At 37.1% G+C, this 11,771-nt stretch overlaps 2 protein-coding genes across 3 annotated transcripts; one reads left to right on the top strand and one right to left on the bottom strand.

Moving 5' to 3' along the window:
* Window positions 1–1,103: 1,103 nt before the first annotated feature.
* On the top strand, window positions 1,104–6,343 carry LOC125193038 (uncharacterized). Of its 2 annotated transcripts, none has more exons than XM_048090741.2 (16): window positions 1,104–1,411; window positions 2,520–2,606; window positions 2,780–2,887; window positions 3,024–3,059; window positions 3,230–3,340; window positions 3,478–3,555; window positions 3,652–3,770; window positions 3,988–4,089; window positions 4,192–4,308; window positions 4,388–4,453; window positions 4,737–4,803; window positions 5,154–5,207; window positions 5,328–5,417; window positions 5,699–5,725; window positions 5,821–5,847; window positions 5,942–6,343. In XM_048090741.2, the coding sequence occupies exons 2-16, from the start codon at window positions 2,535–2,537 to the stop codon at window positions 6,089–6,091; spliced, it is 1,224 nt and encodes a 407-aa protein (XP_047946698.1). In that variant the 5' UTR covers window positions 1,104–1,411; window positions 2,520–2,534; the 3' UTR covers window positions 6,092–6,343. The 2 variants fall into 2 exon arrangements, with proteins under 2 accessions (XP_047946698.1, XP_047946699.1); XM_048090742.2 differs by having other exon boundaries at window positions 1,105–1,411; window positions 2,520–2,594.
* A 255-nt stretch (window positions 6,344–6,598) lies between these two features.
* On the bottom strand, window positions 6,599–8,741 carry HPR (hydroxypyruvate reductase). Its single transcript, XM_048090744.2, has 10 exons — window positions 8,441–8,741; window positions 8,289–8,372; window positions 8,082–8,222; window positions 7,891–8,012; window positions 7,726–7,807; window positions 7,488–7,652; window positions 7,144–7,404; window positions 7,024–7,068; window positions 6,836–6,950; window positions 6,599–6,747 (listed from the first exon to the last, which is right to left on the bottom strand). The coding sequence occupies exons 1-10, from the start codon at window positions 8,561–8,563 to the stop codon at window positions 6,725–6,727; spliced, it is 1,161 nt and encodes a 386-aa protein (XP_047946701.1). The 5' UTR covers window positions 8,564–8,741; the 3' UTR covers window positions 6,599–6,724.
* Window positions 8,742–11,771: the final 3,030 nt, after the last annotated feature.

Raw genomic sequence — 11,771 nt, 5'->3', positions numbered from 1 at the left:
ATTGTAATGCTCAAACTTTTATAGAAAACATGAAAATTCAGAAGAACGTAGTTGAGGGGGCAATTTAACGACAACAGCTCAACAAAACAACATACTACATGTTGTAATTACTTGTAAATTAATGTTTAAGAAAAGTAGTGTACTACAGTACTAGTATTATTTTTCCGAAGCATCCAAAATTAATTTGGGGTGCATGCATCGAAATAAAGTAAATCACTAATATTGCGTGTATGAAGAATATGATTTATTTGAGGAATAGGGATAACAGAAAACATATCAACATGATAAAATATTAGTACTTGAAAATAAACAAATTGTAAGGAATTAACAACCAATAGATTTGGTCAGATAGGTGTCTACGAAGACCAACGCAATGCGTGATTAATACTGCAACACAGATTCAATTACATTAATTTCAAGAGATAAATGAAAGCGTTCATAATAATCCAACTGATTCACAATGTCCCACAAAATATATTCGACCAAAGAAATTTAACAACAATCCATATTTGAATTCGTTAGATTATCATGTCATATATTAGTACATAAATTCTCATTTTGGAAAATAAAAATACAAGTCAACAATATTAACTAGTCATTTGTCTTTATACACGTGAGTTACACCAGTGGATCTCAACTTTGCACGGTTACTCGCAATATAGTGGCATTTTCATTTCCCCCACATAATTCTAAGAATTGAAATAAATTTGAATTGAATAATTCCACAATCTTAATTTCAAATTCTTCAAACTCTATCTTCGTTCCATTGAATTCATACCAGTTGTTTCATCTCAACGAAACGAAACTCAATTACAAAATCGAAGATTAAGTCATTTTGTATGTATGGTGAATTAATAAATGTAAAACTAAACGATGGAGTAGTAAAATAAAAGTCGTCATATGCAGTAAAACTCGAAAAGGGCAAAACTTTAATACACAATTAATTTGGTATTGGACACCTCATGATTATGCAAATGGTGTAACGAATAATTTAATTAGGAGTATCAACAACGGATAATAATAATTTAATTGGAGTGGTTAATAAAATGAGAAAAAGTTGGCGTATAAATTATGGTGTGAGAGTGTAATCCAACGAATTTAAGTGTTTATTTTAATTTTAATTTTCAAGACTGATTTCGCCGCTTTGTACGTCTGTTCTTCCTCTTCCTTCTTTCTTCATTCATCTCTCACACACGCACACAATACACGCGTTTGTGTGTATACGTATGCATACACCTGTTTTTGTATCTATTATATTTTCCCTCCGAATCTATCCGTTGCGATTGCGTCATATTGAACTGCAAACGTGAACTAATAAGCGGCGAAGCCAATATCAGAGGTGAATTCAGCTCTAAATTTGAGCATCTATCGGTGTCTCGCTCCTTGGATTTTTCGAATCGGTGGCTGGAAGGTGAGTCAGTGAGTGACTGTGTGTGTGTTATATGTTCTCGATAATTGAATTCGTCATGCGTTTTGTTTTGTTTTCTTTTTCTTTACGGTGTATTGGATTGATCTGGATTTAGTGAGTACTCGACTTATTGCCGATTCATGAATGCTGGTTGGGAAAAATACGGAGTTTGCGATTTTTGGCGTTTGATTCGCTGGAGTGACTGTGGACTGTGATATGCCTTAATTTGGTTGAACTGATTCTATTCTTCATTCACATCCAAAAATAAAGTAGAATTGTTCCATGAATTTGAGATTTTCGCGGTTGATTGTAGATATCTCTGGTTTTCTTAATCGTGCGAGTGAGCTGCTCGTTTTGTGATTTGATTTCTAGTTTTCAAATTATTTGAACAAGTTAAATCCTGTTTCTAAGGCCTATCTCCACTCTGTCGAGTTCAAGCTGAACTAGCAGCTTGTGTCCTCCGTGGTCCAAGATAACATTGATAAAGAAATAATAAAAGAATCTGGAATTGTGATGAACTTAAAATTGCAGTAATTGCATGGATATGTTTGCAGACCTATGTGGCATGACAAAGTGTTTGTTTGCATTCTTAATCCATGTGAGCACCGATGCAACCAAGATATAAGTGCACCGTGAGTATCTCATGCCATCTGCATGTCACAGCTTGATTCTGTAACTTTTGAATTCGATTTTTAAAATGTAATGTAGGGGGCGTGGATGCAGAAAATTTTCCTTAGTTAAGGCAGTATGAGAGTCAACTTGTTGGCAATTAACAACCAGACCCAAAATATCTTCTACTAGAAGTATTGCATGTGATGCTGATTTTTCATAACTAACCTCCTTTTTGGGTAGATTTTAAATTTGGCACTGAATTTGAGCTCAAGATGGTTTTTGATGGTGATTTGGGAGTTTTTATGCTGTTCTCTTTCTTCTGTTTTCCATTTATGATGAATCTGCTCAAATGAGACAGATAAGGATGCTAATCACTGCCCTTTCATTACATAGCATGTGTCAACTACAATTAACTGACCTTTGCTGCAAAGTTTTATTTTTTTTACCATCTTACTATTAACATCAGATATACTTGCATTTATTGTATCATTTTTCTCAGAGATTGAAAAAGCATATGAGAGGATCGACATCATGGAGGTGGCTAATCAAGAAAAGACATTTCTTATTTGATGGGGTAAATGGTTTGGTAGGCTTTTTATTTGTTTCAACCCTGGCATAGACAGATTAGATGGATCTTAGATACCTTTATACATATGTATTTTGTGGGGTTTTTTGAATGATTAAAGTCGTCCAACTTTGTTAAGTTGGAGAAGTATCATGTATCTCTGTAGAATGCTTAACCTGTAAGTGAAACTGCAGGGATTATGTGGGGCAAAGATGAATCAGCTGCCGTTTATGGGAGTTGTCTGTACAGTTATGTTATTCGTCATATACAGGACTACAAATTACCAGTACCAACAGACAGAGGTATGCATGTTAACCCAGAGTTTGTTTTAGAACTTTGGCTGTTTTTTGATGAACCTAGTTTCTTTTTTTCAAACATTTTCTTCTACATGATGGTGTAACACTTACATTTTCATCCTTTTCTTGCCCTTTCTATCAGATGGAATCAAAATTGCAACCTTTCTACACATCAAAGGTATATGCATGTTTTATTATTCGAACAATCATCAACTGTGTAATGAAAGAGTTGTGAATTGTGATAAGATACTTGAATTCCATTGTGCATTTACTTCGCCAGTTTCTCGGTTTTCATTTGTTTTTGTTTGTCCTTTCTGCTGTTGAGGTTCTATTTGAATTTTAATCCAGGAGACACCTGTAGATACTACAAGATTGAATAGTCTGCCTCATGGTATCATTGAAGCAAGGTCCGACCTGGAGTTAAAGCCTTTATGGACAACAAGCAGTCATAAGTCGCAGGTACTACTTTATGGCATCGGTCACAAATATCATTGGTTAATAATGATCAATATTTTGAAAGAGTGATTGCTGATGACCATTATATATCATTTCTTGAATGCACCTCTTTCTGATGAGCTATATTTCTGGAATTTCAGAGAAGGGAATCTAACAATTTGCTAGCAATGCCTGTTGGAATTAAACAAAAGAAGAATGTCTGCACTATTGTTGAAAAGGTAAAAAAGTCTTTATATTGAATTGCTGAACATTTCCGATGATTAAGTTTAAGAGATGAACTGTGTTTGCTAGTCACCTAATTTGTATGGATTCAGTTTCTTCCAGAGAATTTTACCATTGTTCTGTTCCACTATGATGGAAACATGGATGGTTGGTCGGACCTGGAATGGAGTAAGGAAGCTGTACATATAGTTGCTCACAATCAAACAAAATGGTAAAACTTATGTACAAGTTCAAATGTATGTTATTACTGAGGTTCTCAGTTTTAAGTATCTTACCTTTCCAAAAAGTTTCCAAAGACTGGCATATGTTTAACCAAGAGTTCAGTATAATAATTCATTTATTCTTTTATCAACATTGATGCCCCACCAATGATATGATCTTTGATCCAATGTGATAATTTTTTTAATAAGTTGTGTTTTTATATTCAGGTGGTTTGCCAAGCGCTTCTTACATCCTGCTGTTGTGTCTATCTATGATTATATATTCCTATGGGATGAAGATTTAGGAGTAAAAAATTTCCACCCTGGAAGGTATAATTGCATTGAGATATAATATTCCATCTATTGACAATTACATTAGTTTCTTTGTGCATCCTCTTACATTAAGATATAATATTCCATCTCCTTGCTCAGGTATCTGCAAATTGTAAAATCAGAAGGACTTGAAATATCTCAGCCGGCTTTGGATCCAAATTCTACTGGCATACATCATAGGATCACTATAAGAAATAGAATGAAAATATTTCATAAGTATGCACAAATTCTGCTTGGTCCAAATCTTACTTCTGTATGTAGTATTATTGGTTCTCATGTATTCTGTTTCAAGCAGAAGAGTCTATGATGTCAGAGGTAGCACGAAGTGTTCAGATGATAGTGAGGGACCGCCATGCACTGGGTTGGTTACTCTGCTGAATTGTTATCTCATTAAGTAGTATATCTAGTGTAATGAATTGTGCTTCATAAATATTCTGTTTCGTCAATATTTCAGCTCTCTTTCTTTTTTTTTTCTTCATAACATTGTTGCTTGCCATGACCTTATATATTTGCATACGGTGCCTCTTGGTGCTTGTGGTATCTAGACCAAATTGCCCAGCAATCCAGTAGAGCACACAAGGCATATGATGCCTCTTTCTATTTTCTAAGGGAATAGACACATGTTGATCACATTTTTTTTCCAGATTTGTGGAAGGAATGGCTCCTGTGTTTTCAAGATCAGCTTGGCATTGTGCCTGGCATTTGATACAGGTAATCTTTGGTGTTTATTATGAACTGGTTTCATGTGTTTAGCTTAAAAGTTAAAACATACAATTATGAACTAATCATGCATTATATTTCCATCAATATCCTTTCTTCAAAACTATTAATCACAATGCCTTGGAGCTATAATTGAGGTTTGGCAAGAAGTTTAGTATTGAATGCAGTTGCTACAGAAAACAAGTCATCTTTGTGAAAACATGCGCAGCTATTACACTTTTGGTCTAAAGTATCAGATCAGATCTATGATCTATCCCCAGTTATATTTAATCTACAGTCATATACAGTGTAGTATTTCTGTCTCAGTTCTGTAGATCTTATAATTTTTCCTTGATTGCCAGAATGATCTTGTTCATGGATGGGGAATGGATATGAAACTTGGCTATTGCGCACAGGTAAGATTGCTATCCGAGGCCATGTGTTTGGATTCTACGAATGTGGTTTTATCAAGATGAACTATGGTCTAATCCACAGAAATTTTGTTCAACTTAGACTCTGAAAATTTTGATATACAGGGTGATCGTACCCAAAAGGTGGGAGTAGTTGATAGTGAGTACATAGTTCATCAGAGTATACAAACTTTGGGTGGGCAGTCTGCGAAAAAGGTGATCTACTAAACTTCCCACAATTGAATTGAGTTCCTAGACCTGAATACACCCTTGGTAATAGTATGCACATAATTGATACTTGTATTATTAACTTTGTTTCTAGTCAATACTTGCGTATGTTTTGTGCTTGTTTATATTATTATATTATGGAAACACACTCATCCATTCATCTCACATCTTTACCTAAACAAACACAAATTTCGGTTAGCTCATAGCATAGTGAAGCCAAATTAGGATTTATTGATATTAAGCTAATTAGCTTCTTAAAATATATGCAGGTCAAGAATCGCGAAGAGACAGTTAAGGTATAACTTTTATCACTGGAGCTCATTTCTTCTGTCTCTCTAACTCATGCCAATTATTGATTCTTGCCTCTCTGTCTCTTTTCTCCTATATTCAGAGGCATTCAGTTGACGTTAGATCAGAGGTGAGACGCCGCATCCAGCCTTCCCATCCTATGTTTACACTATTCAATTCATTCAGTCTTGTTGCACGGTTTAACTTTTCTTGATCTGATACAGATTAGGAGGCAATCAACAGTAGAGCTTCAAAAATTCAAGGAGAGATGGGAACGAGCTGTGAAGGAGGACAAGAGGTGGGTCGATCCGTTCCCTCCAAGCCTAATGCGGAAGCTTAGGCGTAACCGTAAGCGTGGCTATTCTAAGGTTTAACGAGGCAAGCGCACTGTAAAGTTTCTCAGTATATGTCGGGCCAGATGTTAGTTCTCGTAATTATTTAATTTTTTAGCGTTCATATAGTTTAGCCCCGATCCCGCCATTGATCAGGTCTGTCAACATGCATACACACACACCACCACAGGGTCAGATTTGAGTAGGGACTAAAATTCTCAAATCCCTAGTGTTGTGATTTTATGCAATTTCATCATTTATAAATTCAAAAGAAACCCCAAATGTTTTGGCGCTTGGCTTGTGCTCTTTTTCTTTTTATTTACATACCATGAATATTAGACTAGCTGCAGGAGATTTTTTGATACGGGTATTATCGTAGCCAGATTGCGTAGTTGAGAAAACAAATTCTAATTAGTAATTTCTATATTCTGATCAATAATTATACTTGTATGCATTTGAATTCGGAGATTAAGGTTCTTTTTCCACTGCGGAAAAAATGACAGCATATCTTATTATAACACAAAATAAGCAAGTATGAGGAATAACATATTTAAGCCACAAAAACAGAACATTCTGTTAACATAACATCGTGATAACCATCAAGCAAATTCGTGATGATGTAATGTACAATACACTTTGTATAAGATGATATTAGAGGAATTGGGCAGAGCCATTTCACAGCTTTGAAACCGGCAAGCCTGCAACAAATTTAATTAGAATCAACAAATATTACTACATGCACTCTTTTTATGGTAAGAAGAGTGTACAGAATACAAGTTGAGTTACCTAAAGCTTTAGAGTTAACGATGCTGGGGCATGCTGGTGGTGGTGTAGAGTTCTCGTTAAGGAACGGATCCACGCGGTTCGGATCAGCCCAGATCGGATAATTCTTTATTTTCCCCTACATCACGAAATTCAAAATTAGAGAATATATTCGTGTGGCTCGTTTAAGTGGTGCCGTGATGAGTTCATACCAGGACATTGAGCGCAGCCAATGTCGCCATTCCTTCACGAGTCCACTGCACGCACAAATGTCGTTCACGTCAACCTTGAATCGCAACAACAGATTTGGATGAACTTAGTAATGATGTTACCTTTGAGGCTGAGGCTATGTGAGGCACCACAATAGCATTCTTCATCTCGGCTAGCCCCGGCTTCATATATGGCTCTTCCTCAAACACATCGAGACCAACTCGAAACATGGGGTTTTGTCTCAAGTGGTCCACTAGAGCAGCCTCATCAATCACAGGTCCCCTGCTGCAGTTGATAAGGATGGCTTCCTTCTTCATCTTCCCCAGCCTCTCCTTATTCACCAGATGATACGTCGTCTTATCCAGCACCGGGTGCAGACTTATCTGCACGCGCGTCCACAGCCAATTATCTATCCACATAACATGCCTCATTCTTCAAAACATGAACAAAACACAAGATCACTTACCACATCCGCCTCACGGAGAACCTCATCCATGCTAGACGCCCGTCTCCACGTCACGGGCTGCTCCCCGTTGGCCTTGAGGAACTGCCCGTAGGCGGTAACAAACTTCTCCAGACGAGTGGACTGGTAGAGATCGAAGTAGATCAAGTTCATCTTGAACCCTTCAACCTATTTGAACAATCAAAGTTAGTTAATTCAATGAACCAAACACCATCCAAAAACAAAGTTTTGTTAAACCAACCATCATTCTTGCATAGGCTGATCCAATCCGGCCGGCTCCAATCACTCCAACAGTTTGTCCTTTTAGTAAGTTCCCAACAAAGCTATGAAACAAAGAAAAGGTTCGATGATCGTGTAATTATTCGATTAACAAAGCGATTACTATGAGTTATAGTAAAGGACATACAGATGGGGAAGCCATCCATCATACAAGCCACCCCTCATGAATTCATCAGCTTCCACAATTCTTCTAGCTGCAGCTAAAGAGAGTGAAGCTGCTAGCTCTGCTGTAGTCTCTGTCAGCACTCCCTAATTCATCAAAAACACCAAATTCAATATATTCTCACATTTCATTGATAGTAGTAATAGATTAGTTACCGGTGTGTTTCCGACAGCAACGCCATATTTATTGGCAGCATCAACGTCAACGTTGTTGTATCCGACAGCCATGTTGCTGAAGGCAGTCCCTCCAGCTCTGCTCAATGCACTAAACAATTTCTCCCCCCAATCCTCAGTCAACTGAAAAAAAACTAGTTCAAATCATCTCCAAAAATAGCTGTGCGTTTGTGTGTGTGTGAAGTTTACCTGTCCAATAACTCCATCACACTTATTCCCAATCAGAGAAATGATGTCTTCAACAGATAGTATGGTTTTCTTCTCTGTGCATATCTACAAAAAAAGATCAAAATTCATGCAAAAGAAAAAAATAATAATAAAAAATGAATAGTATTAGTTACTTCAAGACGGCAATCTTGATCAACCAAGAGCTTAATCCAACGAGTTCCAGGCATAGATTTGGTGCTAACAACTCTGTATTTCCCATTAGGATTGTACACTTCAACTTGCAATGGTCTAGCCATGTTTTACGTCGAATAAGAAAAGATATATATTTTTTTTTAATTTCAAATTTTCGAGTGCATAGAGTGTAAGCAAGAATGGATGTTTTATTGATATATAAATTTGATGTAAATTGTAGCAAGTGAGATGATGATGATAATTGGATGTGGTGGAGAGTGAATGGTTTGCTAAAGGCCTCTCATTTGAGCATGAGATAATGAAGAATGTGGAGTGGCGCCACGTACACATATAAATATATCTAGTCTTCTCCTCTGTTTTATTACCGTTTGTTTGTGGTCATGAATATGTGTTTTCCTGGAAAATAGATAAGGCATATGAATTTAGGAAATGGCCCAAATAGATGGCTCAAAATAAATTAGCTACCAGATGTGATTCTCTGTTCAACTAGAATTAATTTAGTTATTTTATAATAATTTTTTAATAAAATGCACAAATTATTATTTAGTGAAATTAAAATATGAAAAATATATATAAAAAATCATTATAAACCCTGATTAAGTGGTACAAAATCTCGATACAAAAACATACTGTATAACATAAACTTTATATTAAAAATAAATAAATATTTTAAAATTGATAGTGATACGGAGCAATAAATCTCATCCAAATTTCAAAACCTCACCTCCCTGGCTCCCTCTTCCTTGTTCTAATTACTAATTTCAACACCACTTCTCAAATGACATGTGATGGCATCATAGGATGATTCCTTCATTAGTTTTCCTCTTCACTTTATGAGACAGAATCTGCGATTGAAGATCCTAACATTTTGTTCAGGTATCTAAGACTCCAACAAGATTCTAGAGTTGAGTTTTTTGAACGTCACAGTAAAAATTTCAAGTTGTGTCTTCACCACACTTGTTGGAAATAGTGTAGCCTTTACACGGGCAACTCTTACTATTACAAAAGAACCAAAAAACTAGAAGGTAAATAAAACAAAAGAAATACAATAAAAGAACAAGATGCAAACTATCGCCTTCTTCAAGTCGAGTTGAGGTATCCCTCTCTCCGCAAGACGAGATACGCCTCGGCTAGTGCTCACGGATTGGCGCAACGTCCCCAAAGATGAAACGAATTTCCTCCTACCGAGTTGAAGCACCTCAAACTCGTAGGCTCTGGCGAACTTGAATTGGAGGCGAGAACTGAGCTATGCAATGCTCCTAAGATGCGAGCTAGAATGCTTGAGAGCTTAGAGAGAAGAGAGAATGATTGTTGGTGTGTTTTCCTCTCCCAAACTCCACCTATTTATAGGATAGGGGAGACCACCTCAAAGGTCTTGACATTAAGGCATACCATAATGCATTTGGAGGTTACCAAAAGATGAAAGGCCAAAGGCCTAGCCTTTTCAAATTTACCACATGTTTTTTTTTCATACAATCCTCCACATTGGTTAGAGCGCTGCAAGCTCAAACCAACACCAGACTCAAATGCATGTATGCAGACTCTTTGCTCAGTTCTCGAGAAACGATATTGTCTTTGGAAAGGTAATTTGTGGTTTTGAACCTTCCATAGTCAATACTATCGGACATACCGGCGGGCTAGTGGACGCGATGCCTTGAACTACTCCTCCTTGGTGTATGCCTAGTCAATAGCATCAACACAATATTGTCTCAACTCCATCAGTTCTCACGTTTGTGTCCGTTTCGGCCGTGGAACACCTCTTTGGAATTCATAAGTGACTCACACACACGAAGCGGCCCCACTTCTCACTTACATAGGTGATTCTTTCGTGAGTATCCTGCCATACTTCATCTCCCTGAGATTTCAAGAATCATTAAAAGTCAAAAGACTTAACCTCTTACCACGTGCAGGTTACAACACTCAATGCTTTCTAAAGAATGAGCGAAGATTAAAATCTTCCGAGTGCTACAATTAGATTTGTATAGCTTTGTTTCCCATTGAACCAATCCCATGGGATCTCCAATCGTATGGTTGGGTTACCACTATACTCATCTTTTAAGATGTGGTTTTCAGTCCCATTCCTTTTAGCAATTTATGCATTTGATCACGGTTTAAACCTTTTATTAATGGATCCGCTATGTTATCCACCGACTTAACATAGTCAACTGCGATAACACCATTTGTGATCAACTGCCTTACGGTATTATATCGTCGACGAATGTGTCGAGACTTACCATTATAGAAGCCACTGTGTGCTCTACCTATAGCTGCTTTACTATCACAGTGTATCACTACTGTGGGCACTGGCTTCTTCCAACATGGAATACATTCTAGGAAATTTCTGAGCCACTCGGCTTCTTCCCCTGCGTTATCCAATGCGATAAACTCGGATTCCATGGTGGAGCGAGCAATACACGTCTGTTTCGTTGACTTCCACGAAACAGCACCACCCCCTACAGTGAACACATACCCACTCGTCGAAAATGAGTCTTTTGAATCAGAGATCCAATTTGCGTCACAGTACCCTTCAAGTACTTGGGGATATCTTGTGTAGTGCAATCTAAAGTCAATAGTATACTTCAAGTATCTCAAAACTCTGCACAAAGCTTTCCAATGTTCCTTGATTGGATTGTTCGTAAATCTGCTAAACTTGTTCACCGTACAAGCAAGATCTGGTCTAGTACAGTTCGTGATAAACATCAAACTTCCTATAACCTTTGCATACTCTTCTTGAGCAACATGCTCACCCATATTCTTGCTTAGTTGGACATTGAGCTCCAAGGGAGTCTTTGCTGGCTTACAATCAAACGAGTTGAATTTCTTAAGCATTTTCTCAATATAATGAGATTGCGTTAAAGCAATTCCCTCATTAGTTCTCACTATTTTGATTCCGAGAATCACATCAGCTAGACCCATGTCTTTCATATCGAAATTTCTTTTCAACATGTTTTTTGTCTCGTTAATAATGGCACTATTGCTGCCTATTATCAACATATCATCAACATAAAGACACACAATAACAAACCCGTTATCTGTGTTCTTAATGTAAACACACTTATCACACTCGTTGATAGTGAATCCATTTGTCAACATTACATTGTCAAACTTCAAGTGTCATTGCAACGGCGCTTGCTTCAATCCATAAAGAGACTTTACCAATTTGCATACCTTGCGTTCTTGCCCGGGCACAACAAACCCTTCAGGTTGCTCCATGTATATCTCTTCTTCCAAATCACCATTCAGAAACGCAGTTTTCACATCCATTTGGTGAATCTCAAGATTGTGCAACGCAGCAATCGCAAGAAGCACCCG

This window comes from Salvia hispanica, chromosome 4 (genome assembly GCF_029641045.1).
Source record: "Salvia hispanica isolate PSC_SH4W2 chromosome 4, Shi_PSC_v1, whole genome shotgun sequence".
NCBI classification, from domain to species: Eukaryota; Viridiplantae; Streptophyta; class Magnoliopsida; order Lamiales; family Lamiaceae; genus Salvia; species Salvia hispanica.
This window is presented reverse-complemented; position numbering and strand designations above follow the sequence as displayed.